The sequence below is a fragment of the Muscardinus avellanarius genome (genome assembly GCF_963383645.1).
Source record: "Muscardinus avellanarius genome assembly, chromosome: 4".
NCBI lineage: Eukaryota > Metazoa > Chordata > Mammalia > Rodentia > Gliridae > Muscardinus > Muscardinus avellanarius.
In genome coordinates, this window is record NC_137789.1 from 21,173,473 (window position 1) to 21,194,884 (window position 21,412).

At 40.7% G+C, this 21,412-nt stretch overlaps 1 protein-coding gene across 5 annotated transcripts in view; it reads right to left on the reverse strand.

Moving 5' to 3' along the window:
• Positions 1 to 8,462: 8,462 nt before the first annotated feature.
• Positions 8,463 to 21,412, reverse strand: part of COL14A1 (collagen type XIV alpha 1 chain) — a gene marked incomplete at both ends in the record, with an annotated part of 205,215 nt that continues 192,265 nt past the window's right edge. For 2 of the 5 annotated variants that reach the window (XM_080694909.1, XM_080694908.1), the window contains 3 exons: positions 8,463 to 8,542; positions 10,358 to 10,513; positions 12,849 to 12,926. In XM_080694909.1, the coding sequence (XP_080551035.1) occupies positions 8,463 to 8,542; positions 10,358 to 10,513; positions 12,849 to 12,926 (314 nt within the window). Of the gene's footprint in view, positions 8,543 to 8,883; positions 8,982 to 9,346; positions 9,379 to 10,357; positions 10,514 to 12,848; positions 12,927 to 21,412 lie in introns of those variants that run through there. The other 3 variants (XM_080694911.1, XM_080694910.1, XM_080694907.1) reach the window with 2 other exon arrangements.

A 21,412-nucleotide genomic window follows, 5' to 3' on the forward strand; every position in this document is an offset into this window, starting at 1 on the left:
TATAAAAGAGCCACAACTTTATGGCAAAGGAATTCTCTGAACTCTTGAATTTATCTAGTATAAATGCACTCCATCAGTTTTTCCAATGCCACGTCAAATTAGAGTGAAAAGTTACATTTTTTTAAACTAAATATTTTGGTTCATACTTGGAAACCTCCATTCTGCATTTGAAAAATTCTTCTTGCTGGGGTTGGCCCAAAGGGATTAAGCTCTGGCTGTCACAGTCTATATGAGTCATTCCAAATCAGTCCATCTTGCTTTATTGTCTAAATTCTCCTCTCTCTGCTCATAATGTCCTTACTCTGAAAAGAAAAAGCAGAATAACCTTATGGCCAATATTCCATTTCAAAAGCATTCTCTCTCCCTCCTCAAGTTTCTTCTCACTTGGTAAAGTTACCATACACCCAGTCGTCTCCCAGACATAAAATCTTGAAGCCATTCTTTACATCCCACTTGTCGCTGTTCCATATCCCTTCCCTCACCAAGTTCTGCTCCTAATTCTTCTCCAACAGTTCCCGAAGCTGGCTCTCTCTCTTAACCCACCACTGAGCTGCTGGGGTCAGACTCTCATCAGCCAAGCCACAGTAGCAGGCAGCAAAAGACATGGTGAGAAGGGCGTGTAAACTTGGGCAGCAAGCCAATCGGAATGAATAGTCTTGCTTTGCCTCTTCTACGTACATGTGCAAACTCTGCTGTGTTACTTACTTTCCATATCTGGCATTTGTAATAAAGGCAATACTTACCTTAATGTGAAAATCATGTTCTTATAAAGTGCCCCGAAGAGAAGCCAACACATAAGAATTCTTCATTAAATATTTTTTTCCTACCCGTGTCTATTTTGTATACCTGTCAACATTGTGCTCCCAAATAATTACAGTCAGGTCACTTGTCACTTAGAAATATCCACTGACTCTCTGTTGCCTTCAGGAAGAAATCAGGTAGCATGGGATAGAAAATCTTCCAGTATCTGGTCCAAACTCTTTTCCAATCTTCAATTTAGAGGAGCCAGTGAAGGAGCTCCTATGAGGTCGTATTCCTCCTCTCAGCTCCCCAGGACATGGCTAAACCCATAGCAGATGCTAATTTAAAGTTTAATGAATGGATATATGCATGCACAGAGTAATGGATGAGTACAAAAACACATGAATAAATACATTTATGGGAGATAAGATTTAAATACTTCCCTCATATCCTGAAATATTTAATAGATCTGAATTTGCAAGCATAGAAGGTAATCTTTCATCTGTAGCTATTACTCCTGTCTCTCAAATTTGCTACCTTATACCTAGAGCAAACTTTTCCTGTTAAGAATCAGAGTATGTGGTCTGGCTGAGACTATGGATGAAACTATGGCAGAATGAGATGTGTTTTGGTAGAGCTCTACAAACATTTATGCTGGGTCTGTCAAGTGCAAGCATACTGGCCATCCTGAGACCTGTTAAAGATCGCACACAACACAGGAGCATAAAGGTTAAAGAATTACTAGACAAGGGGACTCTGGCTATCAAGGTGGCGTTGGGAGAGCTGAAGAGAGGCAGGAAGCCTCAGTAGAGTCTTGAAGGGTGAGAATGTGGGGCAGAAAAAGGCTTTCCAAGGGAAGGAAGAGCATTTTGAAGATCCATAAACAAGAGAGAACATGCATCAATGGCTTGGCAAATGATTCCTTGTGGCTGTAAAATATGTGGTTGAGAGACATATTTAAACACACTTAATAAAAAAGTAAATACGAATAGCCAGGTTGGAGAATGTGTGTAAACAAACTGGAAGAGGGACAGCAGAACATGAGACATCTCCCAGGTGATCACATTTCTCCCCCACTCGCTCCACCCCACGGTGGTCTTTAACCTTTAAATACTACCTACATTTATCTCTAATCCCGATTTCTCTCCCAAACTCCAACTTGCCCAGTTAACATCTTATTCTCGGCTTATCTCCTGAGCTGAACTTTTCAACCTTCTTGCCCCAAATCTGTAATTTCCAGGATACATTTATCTCTATCCAAGCTGGGATAGTCTATATACATTCCTACCCTTCACTTTTTTTTTTTTTTTGGTGGTACTGGGGTTCCTGGAAGCTCTAATACCTCCGGGCTACACTCCCAGACCTATTTTTACATTTTTATTTGGAGACAGGGTCTCCTAAGCCAGCGCGCGCGGCTGGCTTCGAACCTGCGCGATCCTCCTGTCTCTGCCTCCCAAGCGCGGGGATTACAAGCCTGCGCCACCACGCCCGGCCTACCCTTCAGCTTAGATAGCCTTCATTTGTTACTGGGCCACTGCAATGCTGTCACTGATGTTTTCTCTCATGTTTGTGGTCTTATCCAATCCATTCTTCACCAGGCAATTATAATTATTTCATGAAAGTATTTCTCAATTCATGACTCATTAATCACCTGAGGTGCTTGGTTTAAAAAAAAAAGGCAAAATAATCAGTTTTCAATTCAGCTGAAACAAAACCTCTGGAGTTCCTCAGAGTACACAAATCTGCACATTAATAAGCTCTATCTCCACTCCTTATTCCCATTAAAATTAGGGATAACTAATATGTGAGATTGAGTAGTTTAGAGGTTAAGAGTTGATATCCTCAGTCAGAATACCCAGATTTGAATTCTACTTTGGATAAATGTCAACTTCTCTGTTCTTCTTCTCTCTACTGGGAAAACTAAGGTAATACTGAACTAACTCTTGGGTGGTTATAAGGCTCAAATGAGCTAAACTATTAGTGATAGTTTTCATTGCTTCTCACCACTATTTCTGGTTCTCTTCTGCTTTGTAGCAACTGGGAAGGTCACACTTCTTCACTTCTGTGAAATTACATGTGTCGTGTGATTTCCTTAGGCCAAAGACACATGTGTGGAAAGCAGTGTGCATCACTTCTCAAAGAAGCTTGGCCAGATGATTCTCCACGTTCCCTTTTCCTTGCTGCAGCCGTCATGAAAGAGCAGGCTGATTGGAAAGCGTCTAAGACTGAAGCAATGGGGAACACTGAGCCAAGACCTGGTAGACAGCTGTCTTGACCTCTGTGTGATAAAGAAATGTGTACTGTGCTGGGCTCCTGAAGGTATACACATGGTTCCTCGCTTTACAACTGATGCAATTTTAAACTCTTTGTAACAGTCCTGGTCTATAGCACCTGCTACTGACAGCTACACAAGTCCAGCAGTGTGACCTGATAGAGAAGCTATTTGCCCTCCACTGACTTAAAACATGTTCCGGATCATGTCGCTCTTCTGCTGGCAACCCCTCAGTTGCTAAATCACTAATGTGCTGCTTGCTTCTCCTGCCTCATCTTGGTCCCTCTTCTTTTTATTCTCCTGTGGTTTTCATAATATTCATCACAGTGTATTATTAGATTTGCTTGTTTGGCCTTTCTCTAGCACCGAGAAGGATGGTCCATGAGGACAGTTCATATCTCTCTTGGTCGTGGTTGTATCTTCAAAACTAAAATGGTCCCTGGTACAGAGCAATGTTAGATACGGAAGGATGAAGTAGAGCAGGAAAGCTGGACGAGAGTCCTGGAATTAAGTTGAGGCTTTTCTGAATACAAAATACTGCTTTAAAATGACTAGTCCCAAGAGAAATTGAGAGTTTCTAACAAAAATGGTGAAAATTCCGAAAATGTCTGTTTCATGGGATGATACACTGTAATCTTCAGAAAACAATATAAAGTATGCATTAAGATAATTTTTACCAAAATAAGTAAGTCAATAAAAATGTACTTCAAACTCAGCTTTTATCACAGGAAAATTTATTATAAACACACAGATCCAGAATCTTCATTACACCTTTTATATTGAATATTTCACTGGATAAAAATCTGATCATCTCAAGTCCAAGTGATGTGACATTCTAAACTAAGGAAACTTTCCTATACTTAAACAAATTTATATCACCAACTGAAATCAAAGACAAATGTATTTATACAACTCAAGAATGATGTGAATAAATTAGAACCTTTAGTGGTTTATATTTCACCATTTATAACAAACTCTGAGTCTTTGGAGAAATACAGTATTAGACTGTGTGTTTCCAAGGACAAACCTTAAAATATGGAGAGTGTCCTTCTGTATACTCACTCATTAAATGTCAAGTACTGAGAAGTCTGAGACAGGAGGTCATGGAGTGAGTAACCACACACAGTAGGCATTTAAGTTGGAAGAGTTCTCTCAGGATTCTGGGCCAAGCTGTTTTATTCAGCTTCGTATAGGCTTTCCTTCCTCCTCATTGGTCCTGCTGTCTACAGATGGGGGTCATACATCATACTTAAAGAGAATGATTATATTGGTATCTGCACAGTGTCCACTTTTACTTCCTGAAATGACTTCTAAAAGCTATTTTCCAGGGTCTCCAACAGCACCAAATAGACCCTCCTGGTTGAATCCTTTGAATAATGAAATCTTCTCTCTGTGTGGTGATGTAAACAAAAGAAGTTGAGGAGACCATTAGGAGGACAGGGGGTCAGAGAACCTGATGATCAGGTAGACATCATTGTGTGTGTGTGTGTTGTGTGTGTGTATGTGTGTGTGTGTGTAACTGGAGCTTGAACCCAATCGCATTCTACCTCGACGTTACACCTCAAGCTTTATTTTATTTTTTATTTGAAACAGGGACTCATTAAGTTACCATGCCTGGCGTTGAACATGTCTCAGCCTCCTAAGTACTAGGATTACAGGCATGCACCACTATGCCCAGTTTAGACACCATATTTCTTTCTTTCTTTATTTTTTTTAGTATTGGGGATTGAACCTAGGGGCATTCAACTGCTGAGCTACACCCCCAGCCCTATGTTATATTGTTATATTCTCTATTTTGAAACAGGGCCTAAGTAGCTGAAGCTGGCCATGAACCTGTGATCAAGGCCTCACTAAGTAGCTAAAGCTGGTCATGGACCTGTGATCCTCCTGTCTCTAGATTCTTTCTTTTTCTTTCTTTCCTTCTTTCTTTCTTTCTTTCTTTCTTTCTTTCTTTCTTTCTTTCTTTCTTTCTTTCTTTCTTTTTGTGGTACTGGGGATGGAATCCAGGGACATTCTACCTCTGAGCTATAGAATCAGCCCTGTATTTTATTCTTCATTTTGAAACAGGATCTCCCTGAGCTGCAAAGGGCCACACTAAGTAGCTGGGGCTGGCTGCAAACTGCGATACTCCTGTCTCCGCCTCCCAAATGCTGAGATTACAAGCATGCGCCCCAGTGCCTGGTTTAGACACCATCTTTCTAATGAGATGTTTTGATCCAAGAAGAATCCAGCTTCTAGTTGTAAGTGATTCCATTCCAACTTTTTAAATTAGCTGTTACAGCGAGGCATGATGGTGCATGCCTATGATCCCAGTACTTTGGAAGCTAAAACAAGGGGATTGCAGGTTTGTTATCACCTCAGCAATTTAGTGAGACCCTGTTTTAAAAATTAAAAAGATAAGCCGGGCGTGGTGGTGCATGCTTGTAATCCCCGCGCTTGGGATGCTGAGACAGGAGGATCACACAGGTTCGAAACCAGCTTCAGCTACTGAGTGAGGCTCTCAGCAACTTAGTCAGACACTGTTTCCAAATAAAATAGAAAATAGGTCTGGGAGTATAGCCTGAAGGTAGAAAGCCCCTGGGTTCCACCCTCAGTACCACCAAATAAATAAATAAATAAATAAATAAATAAATAAATAAATAAATAAAAATAGGATTTGTGGTGTATCTCAGAGGGCAATGCCCTTGGGTTCAATCACCAGTAACACACACACACACACACACACACACACACACACACACACACACACACTATCTGTTACCATGAGATACTGCAGAGAAAAGAGGGCATACATTACATTATGGTTCTCTTTTATTTATAATTTCGACTAGCAAAAAATAAAATTTGAGTATCAAATACTTTGTCTTTTTCTTTGTTTAAAAAACACAAGCTATGAGACCACCATTCTGATAGGGGGCTAATATCCAGAATATACAAAGAGCTCAAAAGACTCTACACTAGCAAAACAAACAACCCAATCAAGAAATGGGCAAATGAACTAAATAGACACTTCACAAAAGAAGAGATATAAAGGGCCAATAGATACATGAAAAGATGTTCTACATCACTGGCCATCAGGGAGATGCAAATCAAAACTACACTGAGATTTCATCTAACCTCAGTCAGAGTGGCAAGCATAAAGAAATCAAACAACAACAAATGCTGGCGAGGATGTGGGGAAAGAGGAACTCTCTTACACTGTTGGTGGGAATGCAAACTAGTTCAGCCACTATGGAGATCTGTGTGGAGATTCCTAAGAAAGGTGGGAATAGATCCACCATATGATCCAGCTATACCACTCCTGGGTATCTTTCCAAAGGGGTTGAATTCAGAGAAATACAGCAACATATGCATACCTATGTTCATAGCAGCACAATTTATAATAGCCAAAATATGGAACCAACCCAGATCACCTTCAACAGATGAATGGATAGAAAAACTGTGGGAAATACACACAATGGAATTCTATTCAGCCGTAAAGAAGAACAAAATTATATCATTTGCAAGAAGATGGAAAGCCCTGGAGAACATTATGTTAAGTGAGATCAGCCAAGCACAGAAGGAGAAGGTACATATGTTTCCTCTAATATGCCCAAACTAGGAAACACAAAGGATACCAGTGGGACTCCAGATAATGGAGGGGGAATACCAGCAAAGTTTGAATGGAAAGATAGGAGAGGAGGAAGGCTGATCTTGATTAATGAGGGTCTACATCTGAACATGTGTAAAATTATGAATAAGACATGGTTAACCTGGACAACCATTGGTGGAAGGGGGGAAGGGAAAACGGGGGCGGGGGGAGAGAGCACCAAATATAGTTTAAATGTATATTATTTATGTTTAATAAAAAATTGTTAAAAAAACACAAGCTATAGGGAATAAAATTGACCAAATGATGCATGTAAATGTACATATATGTAAGAACAAATCCATCCAAATGTTATGTATTATCATAATGTATTCATAAAAAATAAAAAATATATAAAAAAAACAAGTTCAGGGCCAGGCGTGGTGGCGCACGCTTGTAATCCCCGCACTTGGGAGGCAGAGACAGGAGGATCGCTCAGGTTTGAAGCCAACCGCTGGCTTAGGAGACCCTGTTTCCAAATAAAAATGTAAAAATAGGTCTGGGAGTGTAGCCCGGAGGTAGAAGGGCTTCCAGGAACCCCAGTACCACCAAAAACAAAAACAAAAACAAAAAACAAGTTCAGTTTAAGGGCAGAACCTATTACATTTAATTTTCATTTTCTTTCTGCCTTCTAGAGATTTTCAGGATTTCCTCAAAACTAGAAGCTAGAGGGGCTCCTTGGTCGATAAACATTTATTTAGCAGCATCCATGTACTTAGATTGATGCCTACAAGATTATTAATGAATAATAAATTCTTTTAGTCTTTTTTCTCAAGTAAACTGCTTCTTCTAATATTGTTCCCACTCGATAATGGATGAAATACAAGAAAGAAAGAAAGAAAGAAAGAAAGAAAGAAAGAAAGAAAGAAAGAAAGAAAGAAAGAGAAAAAAAGAGAGAGAAAATTTGAATGCTTACCTACAAGATGGCAGTCTTGTTCTTCTGTTGGTCAATTAACCAAGACCACAAAAGTTTAAAGTGACATTTAGAAATGCAGTAAAAAGAAGAACCCACATCCATTGTTTTAAAATTTTATTTGCTTACAAAAGAGAATTAAAAAATCTTTGCAAAAATTTCTCTGCATGTACAAATTAATCCCTGTAGGTAAGGAGAGGCAAGTTCTGGAACACACTGCTGAACAAATTATTCATCAAAAATGGATCTCTTTGCATCAGAGCTGGTAGAAAGTTATTATTTTACATGACTCAAAAACCACTGAAAAACTAAACCTATTTGTTAAAGTATCAAATTCATTAAAGTTATTTTCTAGCACTTCTTTTTGGATACCCGTGAGACCAATCACTCCGTGATCTTAGAATTGGGCAGATCATTTAAGCAAGAGGTAGTTCCACCAATAATGATACTTCTTATCAGCACAATCATCCCCATCAGGGTGGGGTAAGTAGTGTAATCTGTCAGTGCCTTTAAGTACATCCTTTTTCTGCTGGGTCCCCATTCCCCTCCCATATAATTATTTCTATCTTGTTCATTTTAGAATACTAGATGATCTAACAGAAAAGATTGCACAGTTCAATTTATTTTTCCCAATTCTTCTTTACACACTCTTCTCTGGAAAAAGAAAAGAAACACCAACATATTTAGTACGCTGAGAGATCACATCTATTGTGTCGTAGATTAAGGGTTTTTTAAAAATATAATTTTTTATTCATAATGACAGTAATAATAAGATTGTCCAAGGAAGAGATGTAGGATGCTGAAATGAGCCCCCCCACAAAGTAGCATACAAACCACATAACAACATTTTCTTCAGTAAGGGTCCTAAAGAGGTCTTGCCATCGGTCTTTAAGTGTCTCCTGAAGCCATCAAATGCCGGAGCCCCACAGTTCCATAGCTTCCTGTTCATCTTGAACAGGGGTGAATTCAGGCTGATCCGGGCGGGGAGCTAAAGAAGAAGAGTGGGGGTGGGGACTTGATAGGATCCAGGCACCATAAATTGATATTCTCCCTTCACATGGGTCCTTAGAGACATGGATTTGGTCAGTGAACTACAGACACGCCCTGCTTGGGTAGAAAGCTGTAGCTGCTTAACCCACCATGTGGCCTGCACCTTCCCCAGGAGGGTTCACAGTTAGTATAAAAAAAAAAAGGAAGGGAAAGACAAGTTAGAGAACTTGTTAGAAAATTAGAACCATAGCCAAATGTTTAAATATTATATGTTTTATTTACAAAAGAAACCCTGAAGGCACAGAAGTATGAACAAAAAATAAATTTTATAAATCAATCTCATGTTAGAAATCCATCACCAGGGGAGAGTAGGGACAGGAGGTGACCAGGGGAGAAAGGGAGAGTCAAGTGGCCGGAGAGAAAGATGCTTATCCATTGTGTATGGGGACAGGGAAGAGGGGAAGGCACAGTTAAATAGCTTCATCCCAGCACCTTCACAGAGAGGAGTTGGGATGAATCCTTGATACACAAGGGTGTACCTCTCTCCAGGCTAACCCAGAGAAGTCAGTTTCTATTATGACTGACATAGGTGATTTGGTTAGGTTCCCATATGATCTCTCCACCACATCTGGAGGATGGAGAGCAAGAGGTCTGTAAGTGGGAAGGCAGGAAAGCAACTGAGGCGAGGGAAGAGGAGTGTCCACTGTTAGGGGGAGGGGCTCAGTGGTGGTGGTCAACAGGACAGTTCTGTATCCATAGCCAAATGCCCAGGCCAATCCAACCAGAGTGGAGGGCTTCCACTTCAGTGCTGGTAATCATTGTAAGGGATCAGGTCTTAAGAAGAGACAAGGGGATACAAGAAAACAGGGAGGGAAAAGATGAACAGAGAAAAACACATCAGCAAAACTTTGACCAAAGTCCTCCAGTAACTAAGGTTAATCTCTCCTGAAGCAGAAAACTTAAATTCACTGACTAATAAGTTCACTGCCCCATGGCCACTTCTGAACCTCTTTCTCCAAGCTTCCCAGAATAACTGTCAGAAAGGGTCGCACTGTATAGCGCGCCAGCCTGTAGACCGCGGTTATTTTTAAGAAGTATAATCTGTCAGAGTCTCGGTCCAGCAGGTAGGAGTGAGACAAGAAGAGCAGGGACACTTTTGTTTCCTCTTAAGACTATCCTTGGTTGCTTCAAATGCATGTGGTGGGCAAGAGTCATCCAAAAGAATTGTAGGGGCCCTGTTAGATATGGGGGAAGGTCTAAGTTTGAGCTATCATTAAAAATAAGAGTAAAATTTGTTTTTATTTTGTTTTTTTGGTGGTACTGGGGTTCCTGGAAGCCCTTCTACCTCCGGGCTACACTCCCAGACCTATTTTATATTTTTGAAACAGGGTCTTTTACGCCAGCGCAGCTGGCTTCGAACCTGCACAATCCTCCTGTCTCTGCCCCCCAAGCGCAGGGATTACAAGCGTGCGCCACCACGCCCGGCTAAGAGTAAAATTTGATGAGATGTTATGGCCACCAATGAGGGCCTCCCCAAAATGTTCAACCACATCCTCCAAGTGACCAAATATGAGGTCTCTGGTCAAGTCTCTGTGTGTGATTCACCACTTGGAAGCAAGGGAGACTTAGATGGGCTCTTATTTTTAATATTTTCTATGGTTCTTAAAAAAGTAGGCTGGACAGTATTTTGCACTTGGTAGAATATAGGATTGGGGGGTTCCCAAGTACTGCTTTCCTCTCTAACTGCCCCACAGTTTATGGCAGCCCCAGCCACAGTAGAACTGCTCAAAGCCCACAAGAGCCTGGCACTTACCTCCCACACCATAGGAAGAACACGATGAAGGATCGCAGTATCCAGGCTGGCCAGAAGGACCTTGGGGACCAGGTACCCCCAGGTGACCCGGGGGACCCCGTGGTCCAGGAGAGCCGGGGGGCCCAGGGCTGCCAGGCCGACTCTCCCCTGAAGGTCCTAGGGAGCATCCACAATGAAAAGAGTGGGTCTTTTACCAAAATAGAGAGTTTGGAGACTACCACAAAGTAATATATTCTTACAATAAGCAACGGTACACATCTTAACATTTATATTGACTGGTCTGTCTCTACTCGCTGAGGTCTTTCTTCCAAACTGGATTCCCTGAATTAGAGGGTCATATGGTTCAAAGCAAAATGATGTCTTCTTTTCTATGACATTTTGGGCATTGAAGAAAAAGGAGCAAACTACTCTAAACTTGTTTTCTCTATGAAACTTTCCTTTTCAACATAGCTCCTCATGAATCCCATGTATGGGCATACACACATGTGACCACACTCAAGTCTCAACCCCAAACCCTACGTAGAACATTCATGCTAATTAGTACTGGCTTATTGCCCCAGATAATTAAAATAAATTAGTCCAATTCTGAAAGAAATATCTTAGAGAAAATAAAAGTCTGAAATAGGATTCAAGATACTAACCTAAAATTTCTTTAAGCTCTCTTATATCAACATAGAACTTAAACTGTATGAAAAATGGGAGAGAAACTAAATTCTTTTTATTTTTGTTTTGTTTTGTTTTTGTTTTGAAACAAGATCTCGCTAGGTTGTTGAGAGTCTCATCAGGTTGCTGAGACTAGTCTCAAACCTGTGATCATCCTGTCTCAGCCTCCAAAGTGCTGGGATTATAGGCACGCACCACCATGCCATGCTCCCTAGATTTTTTTTTTTAATTAAGTAGTTTGTCAAGCTGGGTTTCTTTTGGCATTTATGCGGCTTTGTTTTTAGGCCTGGATTCCAACAGTTCTTAAGAGACATTCTGCAACTAGAAATAATATTATTCAATTAGAATTGAAATGAGAAGTATGAAAAAGTAACACCTTAGTTTTGAACAGTGTGCTGGCCTTCAGATACATTCAGTTCTCTTCAATCAATTCTCACCCACTACCCACTTAGCAGAGTGCATGATGCTAGATCAGTGCTTCAAACAAGTGGCTCAAGTATTTATAATCAAAGTGGACCTACATTTAGAATCTTTCTTAGAGTATATTCCAAAATCATTATTAGATTGCAAAAAATATTTGTAAGACATTTGATTCACTGGGGCTAGAGATGGGATTATAAATATGTAATAAATAATAGCCTTATAATTCTAATAGCAAGTCTGATCATCGAGAGACCATTGTAAAAGCACATGCTATTAGTACACAGAACTCAAACTCCCACAAAACTCATTTAGTAAGATGACCATAGCAGGAGCTATGGACACTCATGAAATTCCATGTGTTCTTTTAGATTCCCTTGCAGTTCAGCTGGGGTTGTATGACTAGCTCTAGCAGGTGAACTATGACTGGAAGTAGCATATCATCAAATTTGGAACATTTAGCCTGATGTATCTTCCTATATTTTTCTTTTTTTAAATTTTATATTGGTACATTGTAGTCATACATCTTAATGAGATGCAAGATGGTGGAGGCATACATGCACACATCATCCAATTAGAACTTCCTCAATTCCTGACCTATTCCCTCCTCCACCCTCCTTCTCGTGTTTGGCTTAGTGATTGACATTTATATATTTCTGAATGTACATCATATACATTAGAGAATTTCCCTATATTTCTCTCAGGGGCTAAATGATTCATGATGAAGGCCATGATGTCTAACATAGAAGAGAGCTGCCTTACTCACACCAAACTTTGTGAATGTAAAAAAAAAAAAGTTTTATTGTGTCAACCCACCAAGCATTTGGTATTTGTTACTACATCAGAGACTGGCCTAGCCTAACTCATACGATGAAGAGCCCAGAATAGGCTGTAGCTTTTTTAAGTTCCTTTACGGCGAGGTTTGTTATTAACAGACTGGCCTCGCCATAAAATAAATGAGAAATAGAGCTGTTCTAGTTAACTCAAGGATATATTATCGTATTTTCCTCATTTGTGACATCAAATTAATATATTACTATACAATATAATTAATATAACATCATATAGTTATCATATATATTTATTATATGGCATAATTATAAGGCATAATTATATGTTATATGATATTAATTAATATATAATATAAAGATTTATATCTTGCAGGTTTTTTATCTTTGGACTGCGGATTGAGCCCAGGGGTGTTCTACCGCAGAGTGACACCTCCAAGCCCTATTTTATTTTCTAATTTGAAACAGAGTCTCTCTAAATTGCTAAGGGTCTCACTAAATTGCTGAAGCTGGACTTAAACCTATGATCCTCCTGCCTCAGCCTCCCAAGTACTGGGATGACAGGTGTGTGCCAAAATGCCCAGCTTATTTGCATTTTTATATCAATTTGAACTTTTTACCTGTTGGTCCAGGGGGTCCCCTTGGACCTTGAGAGCCAATGCCTGGATTTCCTCTCTCTCCCTTGATGCCATTTAGACCTGTTTCAAAAAAGAAATAAAAAAGAGAAGAAAAAAAGAAAAGGAAAGTTCTTTTTAAAATTAAATCTCGGTAGTTCAGTTTTTATAGGTTTCAAAAGTACCTCTGTCGTGACGATGCCAATGAAGTGGGTTAATTTAAGATTATGAATATCATGGGACTCTTAAATTAAATTCGGACACTGGTAGTTTCTGCAAAACCACATTCCAGAAGGCTGGTTCTGTATCTGAACAAGTAGTCTGCATTAACTCCACTGCAAGCAAGTTTATCTTGCCCTTTCCTCCTGAAGTGGTTCAGGCTGCCAGGAGTTGGCCTGTGACTTCGCACGCACCAGGCCATTCGACGTATGCAGCTGGCACTCCACAAGTACCACAATAGAAATCACAAGTGGACACGTCTAACATTTTCCTTTTGGTCCACCCTGCAATATATCTGCAAAAGGCATGGATTATAATTAGGCAGCAAAGTTCTAAAGAGCGTGAGTTTCCATTAAAATCTTGGAAGCCTCAGGAAAGCCTGTGTTTGATTTGGCTGATTCAGTCCCATAAAAATCTAAACCTATTTGAGTTTCTTTTCCATTGAGCAGGCCTCTTATTCCAAATGATTTACGGTCCTATTAACAAACTATACAGTTCACAGGCAAAAAATAAAAAACCATAAAGAAAGATATACTTTGACACCTCATTATCCAAATAGGCCCTATCTCTCAAGATCACTGGATATGAGGGCACCTCAAGATAAGGCAATTTGAACGGAAACAGGTAACTCTAGATCCCATCGTGGAAGGTCTCTGCTGTTCATTTCTCAGGAGTGACAAGACTTTGAAGAGAACAGAGAACTGCATCTGTGTTTAATACTACTGAGAAATTAAGTTGGATTGGCAAAACCTAGACAAAACTGTAAATATAGAAAAATTGCCAACTTAAAAGGTAGCAGGAATATGAAGGGTTTAACATTTTTTAAACTACAAATCACTTTCTCCTTAACTATAGATACGATAACATCAACTAGACAAATAAAAAGTCACAGCAAGGCAGAATTCTAGCAGTTGAAAATACTTTTTTTGTGTGTGGTACTGGGGGTGGAACCCAGGGTCTTTTCTACCTCCAGGCTATACTCCCAGACCTATTTTATATTTTATTTGGAAACAGGGTCTCACTAAGTTGCTGGGAGCCTCACTAAATAGCTGAGGTGAGCTTCGAACCTGTGCGATCCTCCTGTCTCAGCCTCCTAAGTACTGGGATTACAAGAGTGCATCACCATGCCTGATGGAAATATTTACTTTTAACATCTTGGTTTCTAAGCTCTGGAAAGAAAAGTGTTTAATAAACTATCTGTTCTTAAAATAGTCGGTCCAGAAGAAAGTGGTGAGCAGCTAACAGTTTATTTTTTCATGCTGCACATAGAATGATTGTTTTGGATATCTTCTGCATTTGTAGAAACCACCTCCTGGGGGCAAGATAACATGATATATTTGAAATAATAAAGTCCTCTCCTATGCTATCCATGGCCCAGGCTGGTCTACAACTTGTGCACTTCCCAGAAACCCAGTTCTATTGCACATGGCTTTGGTGCTGGCATCTGAACTCATGAAAGATGAGTGCCTCAATAAGAACCCAGAAGACAACCTGCCACACCCGTGACACTGTGCTAGAAATGGGATCTTCTTTTAGGATCCCACAAGGAAAGACGGTGATTTTTCAGAAGCAAAAGTACAATCTACTCTGAGTTTTAAAAGCAAACAATGAAGTATGACTTGTCACCATTTAATGTTTGATCGCTAGTCAAGCTGGTCCAACAGAAATTCACCCTGGATAAGTCTCCTGGGTTTTAGCTCAGGAGCTAGAGTTCATTCTTTGTAGCGGATAGGTGCATCCTTACTTGTTACTGTGCCCTAACACACATCTGGGACTTGAGCAAAAACCCCTCATCTTATGTTTGAATTGGCGTTACTTTCCCCACAGAGAACCACTAATTTTGAAAGAATTAGAGCATAATAAAGTAAATGGATGACTAACACCAAGCTGCTCCTGATTAACTACCCGGTGACTCAGAGGCCTCTCACGACCTCACAGTGCCACAGGATCATCCTGATTTTCTACCAATACAAGGTATAGATCAGGCTGAAGGGACACCCAGGAAAGTGGTCTCAGAAACAACCCCCAAGATTCCCTACCTACCTTTGCTTACTTGGAAGAAAGCTAAAGATGTGGGAGAGTGAGAGTAGAAACCTGGGTTGTTTTAACTTTCTAGTTATATAGAGAGAAATAGGTGGAATTGGATATTATCTGTAACATACAAGTCAAGGTATGTATTGAGGAACCTCACAAAAATACTGCAATCACCTTTCTAATGTCTTACAAAAGAAAAAAGGATGTCTAAATAGATAATTATATCCTAACAGAGAATTTTAGATTTTATTGTTCTTTCAGTATTTATATGTTCCAACTACATTAGGGCTCAGATGTTAATTTTTGTCCATGTGTATACATATGGTTCTAACGCTGAAGGAGTATTCATGTCCATAATAACTGAACTCGGCAGCAGATTTTTTTGTGTGTGTGGTACTGGGGTTTCTGGAAGCCCTTCTACCTCCGGGCTACACTCCCAGACCTATTTTTATATTTTTGAAACAGGGTCTCTTACGCCAGCGCGGCTGGCTTCGAACCTGCGCGATCCTCCTGTTTCCGCCTCCCAAGTGCGGGGATTACAAGCGTACGCCACCACGCCCGGTGGCTGCAGATTTTTTAAAAATTAGTAAAAATCTTGTGTTAAAATAATAAGGTTTGAAATTAAAGATTCAGACACTTCATTGTTCTAAAACATTGACATGTATATATTTTTGATAAGCCTTGTAGGCCTTGTAAGCCCTGGTCAATAGGTAAAAAATAAAAAGTGTCCTAAAATATCAGCCTGTTCATAAAATGCATAAGTGCTACAAAGCCTGCTCATAAAGTCATTCTTAGCAGACAAAACAGTCATCATGGCTCATAATACATCTCTTCTGTAAGGACCCAAGTTGGGGCTACTGGGTACTGACTGAACACAGAGTGTTATTTCCACAGATTCACAGAGATGCTGGAGATCCCTGGAACTCCCAAGAGTAAGAGAGATTCCCTCCCAAAACATCCTCTCATCTTGTCTGCCTCCATCAGTATGCTTCATTCTTCAAGGCCCAACTCAAAACTTCTCTACGCCCATAACAGGCTGAGTCACAGTGGATACAAGAGGGCAAGGATTATCTCTCTTACCCATGTCAGTCTCTCCATTCCTTTATATGGTGTTTTCCACCTGATATGTAAGTAATATTTGTTGAGTGGACTAAGAATGGATGAATGAATTCTGCGCTCCCTTGGTAGTGCCTATTTGATAACCACTTATCCCAATGCAGTGCTTACCCTCGTGTTCATCTAGACCCAAATCTATGAGCTTGTGACTGAGATCTCGTATATCTCTCCCAAGGGTCAGTACCAATGAAAGGCTCAGAATGAACAGGTGGCCATGTAAATATGGGAAAACAAACTGAAAGAATGAACAGGCCTAGATGAACACCGGGCTGCATGCTATCAGCAAGTGTAACCTTGGAAGGATAAACACACTAAATTCTTCAAACTGGAGCTTTGCTTTTATTTCTTCATCCTGGAAATTTGATTTAGAAAATCAAGTTCTTGTGTGGGAATATCAAACTATTATTAGTGCCTTTAGAGATGAATATAACTGGCTCCAATTAAACTGAAGGTTCTGCTTTTTTTTCTTGAGGTACTGGGGATTGAGCCCAGGGGCATTCTAACTTTGAAATAGACACCACCTCTTTTTAATTTTTTGTCTTTAATCAGGATCTTGCTAGATTGCAGAAAGGCTTGCTAAATTGCTGAGGCTGGTCTCAAGCCTTCACTCCTCCTGTCTCAGCCTCTCAACATATTTACTGGGATTATAGACATGTGCCACCATGCCCAGCTGGTTCTGCAATTTTTCTCTTATGAGTCTAGTTAATATGCACAAAGATCTGACTTACCAAAAATCTGGTTTTGCAAAATTAGAGTATCCTTAGTTTTCAGCGGAGTTAATAAAATCAGTTAGGGTTATCAGAGAAACTTTTACTTCCCTTTCCTTTCTGTCTCTATCTTTCATTATTACGTTTCTAATAGACTATTTTTAGAGCAGTTTTAGGTTCACAGCAAAACTGAGCTAATGGCACATAGATTTCCCACGCATTTCCTGCCTCCACACATGCATGTTCAGCCCCATTGTCAACATCCTCCCCTGGGGAGGCGCGTTTGTCACTGTCAGTCATTCTTAAGAGTCGCATGAGCGATCATTTCAGACTACCCGACTCTCCCTTACCACCAACCTAATGCTGTTCCTCCAATAGTTTCTCTTTTTCCCCTTCACAAGGTAGGAAGCTGTTTGTCTGAAGCCTTCATTGCATCCTTAATGCCAAGTGCTTATCAAGAACTCAAGAAAATCTGCCAAGCACATGGATGAATGAGTGAAATACAAAGTCTGACGGCAGATTTTGAAAAAGCAAAAATGTGGTCCACGGTGTATCAGCTCTGCCTACACATTACTTTCCTAGGTTAAGGATGCCAGATGCTTTACATGCACAAACTCATCGAATCTTCCCAAGAACCCAGAGGCTGGGCACTAGCATTAACCCGGGAAGCAAGAGTCTACCCCTGATGGATAGTCTAAGTCACCTGTCCTCAGCAAAGAGGTAACAGCCAAAATTTCAGCCGAGGCAGATTTGCATGGGCGCCTCTACGCTCAACTGCTGGACTCGCTGCCTCTCCACCGGGAGCTGGAACCACGGCTTAGTCCTGTCTTGCCCCTGCAGGTGTGGCGCTGCCCTCACACCGGTGTGCACTTTCTGTGCCTTCACACGCAGCAGCCGGCCCTGTGCTTATCACCACATTTCCTCAGCCACTTGCTTCCTTGGTTTGCATACTTGTTCTCTGCACGCAGCAAGATCTGGGGTTGAATTTCTGAGGCTTTGTCCTGCTCAGATTGACTGGGTCTAGTCCTTTCTTGTCTGTTTCCTATTTTCTTTGGCCTGCTGGCCTCTGAGTAGGAAGATTCTGCTCATTTCTCTGGCCCCTGTGGCCACGTCAAGCACCACAGGCTGGAGTCTCTGCTACTCCATGGAGCACAATCACTCCTTCCTGATCCCGGACGTTCTGAGGAACTCCCAGGATTTATGCTCAGGCAGATATGCAAGGCCTGGGGAATGCTTTGATTGTAATTAGACCAAAAAGTCACAGAGACTGTGGAGTAAGGCTTCAGCTGTGTTATATTTGTCTGTTGCCTGGGAAATGCTGGCAATAGATTCCAAGTACAGCCTGTTCTTCATTCACTGTATGCTTAAATTCCTCCTAGGTATAAGGTACTTAGTACCTTGGTTTCAAGAAGGCCGAGTAGTTGGACTCCATTCAGCAAACATTTTAGGTCCTTCGCCAAGCGCTACTCTTTCTACATGTTGGCGTAGGACTAGTACCAGCATGTCAGGGTCCAAGCTTTGTGCTGTGGTAGCCAGAGAAGACACTACACAGTAGTTTTAAGTGTAAATACACTTTGCTAAAGGTCCTTCTTCCTATTGCCTTTTTTGTATTAACAACTGACTGCCTATGATCCCTTTATAATTCAGAGATAAGCCAGGGAAGTATAAACCAGTCTAGACTTTTTTGGGAAGGGATAATTTTATTTAGAAACTAAATCATGGGGTTATGAGAAGTCTTAGATCATCCCAAGTCTGATGTCATTCCAAGGAGAGAAGCAGGGACAGTGGGAAAGGGTGATGTGACTTAAGCCCACTGTATAGTGCTTTCTGGTAGGATCTAGAAATAACACACAAGTTGCCCAATGGAGCCACAGATTATTGTAGCCATAAATAGAGGTGCAAAGAGGCAGGGTGGGACTGAAACCCTGGTGATCCCCTTTTTGTACCCTCAATCTATCCTAATGCCTCCCATTGGTCAGTCTAGTCCAGAAGCAAGGGTGGAGGTATCTGGATACACAGTCATGCATCCTTGAAACAGAGAGAAGAGTAAATGGGAAGTGCACTGCCTAGCCCTGTCCCAACAGCAGGCACTGCAAATCCAGAGCCCAAAGCCCACTCACTGCTTTAGCAGGTGGCCGTGCAGTAGGGGACACAGACCAATAATAAGCAGTTACAGTGCTGTGTGAAGAGCTACCACTGAATACAAGAACATGGACCGAGCCACCTGTCAGAGTCAGACGGCTTTTCAATATGGCGACCCTGAAAGGAACTCTCCCGGATCAGGTTTCTGCCATGCAAAGAAGCGACAGAGGGGCGCTGCCATAGATAGAAGGTGGATGCGAAGGTTCGTAGGTGGGACACAACAGGACATGCCTGGTTGGGCTTTGGCAGCTTCCAGTTAAGGAGTCATGACAAGCTTTGGGGGCCAGACTACAGAATGTGGATGTGGCCCTTGACTTCCATGTGTCTCCTTCAACACTCTTTACCTGGTTTTGTGTTTGCAATTGGGTACTCATTTTTTTTTAAAGGGAAGCTCAATATGTTTAAACTTCAGGTCACACAAAATCTGCCCCTGCTGGGTGCTGTAGAACATTAGTTAAGGCAGGTAGATGTCCTGCAGGACTCAGCTTCACCAGCAAACACTGCTATTCATGCAGAAAAAATCAGAGGACACCCTGGGTTCAATCTCATGTTCTACAAAAAATGCATTTTAGTATATTTATTTATTGTCATATTTTTGCTTTGAAAGACACATAAAATTCACTGAAAATGGTCTATAACAGCTAATATAAATATCTTTATGTCTAGTTAATACAAGTGCATTTAGACTTATCATATAAACTAGTTCATGTTGTATGTGTGTTTTTTTTCAGTACTGGGGATTGAACCCAGGAGCATTCTACCTTTGAGCTATACCCCCAGACCAGTTTTATATCATTTATTTTGAAATAGGGTCTCACTAAGGGCTTCGCTAAGAGGTCTTCACTAAGTAGCTAAGGCTGGCTGTGAACCTGTGATCCTCCTGTCTCAGCCTCCCAAATACTGGGGTTATAAGTGTGTGCCACCATGCCGGCTACATGTTGTATTTCTATTTACTTATTTATGTTCAGGGAAAGGCCTAAAATTTTTTAAAAAATGGCAAAATACATTCGTGTGTGTGTGTGTGTGTGTGTGTGTGTGTGTGTGTGTGTGTGTGAGGTACTGTTGGGATGGAACTCAGGCATTCTATCTGTGAGATATATGACCTTCCTTTTTTTAAAGAAAAGTAAGAAAAGTTATTTTGAAGCTGGGTCTCACTGGGTTGCTGAGAATCTCACTAAGTTCCTGAGGTTGGTTTTGAACCTGCAATCTTCCTGTGTCAGCCTCCCAAGTATTGTGATTACAGGCATGGGACATCATGGCTGACTCTTACTTTTTTTTTTTAAGGTAGCTTGTCTCTTGGTCTCTGCCTCTCCTCTTCCTCTTCCTCTTCCTCTTCCTCTTCCTCTTCCTCTTCCTCTCCTCTCCTCTCCTCTCCTCTCCTCTCCTCTCCTATTATCCAGTACACCTGAATCTCCTACTTGAAGTCTCACCCTAATTTTATGACTACATTTACATCCTGATGAGGACTGGACGGGAAATGCTTCCACTGTGAATTTGGCAGTAGTTTGCTATCACCACAATGTCTCAGGACTGATGTGCTGTATCCACATCATGTTTGCCTTCTAATGGGGCGCTAGGGGGGATAGGAATGGAAGTGAAGATGCTAGCCAAGAGGTAATCAACACCATAAGTCATTTACAACTCATGAAATAATGATCGCACTTCAGGTATTATAAGGAGCATAAGAAAAGTACATATTAAATCTGGTCTTTGGAGGGAATGGAGCCTCATAGGTAAGATGGAATTAATAGAAATGAAACAATCATAGGCCAATTTAAGAAAGTGTATTCTACCTGGGGGCTAAATGGTATGTCACAGATTAATGAGTTAGGGATTAGTCATATGTTGTTTTATCAAATATTTATTCAGACTTACTATATAAACTAAGATTTTTAAAAACACTTTAAGCTATAGAAACAATTATATTGGCTCCCATTGCAAAAAGACAGTTTTAATAAACACCAGTTTGTTATTGCAACAAAGTCATATTCTACTAATTACAGAGCATGAAGATATAATTTAATTTTGTCAGTGACCTTCGCTTATCATTCTTTGTGTTTGAAGAAAAATTTTGTCTCGATCACAATTAATCTCAGAAACAGCAACATAATAGATATTAGTATTCTAAAAACATTTTTCCAATACATGGCAGTCTTTTTTAGGTGCTAAAATTTGCATTTCCCTCTAAAAAGCTACATCTGTCACTGAATAATTTGAAAGGCTACCGGAAAGAAAGACTCACATAACTGGTGAAAACAGGCTGAGCCAGAGTGGGCCAACCTTTCCCAAGTCCCCTCATTCTTTAAGGTCCTGGAAGTCACACTCGGGGGTGGGGGCATTCTAATGAAGGAA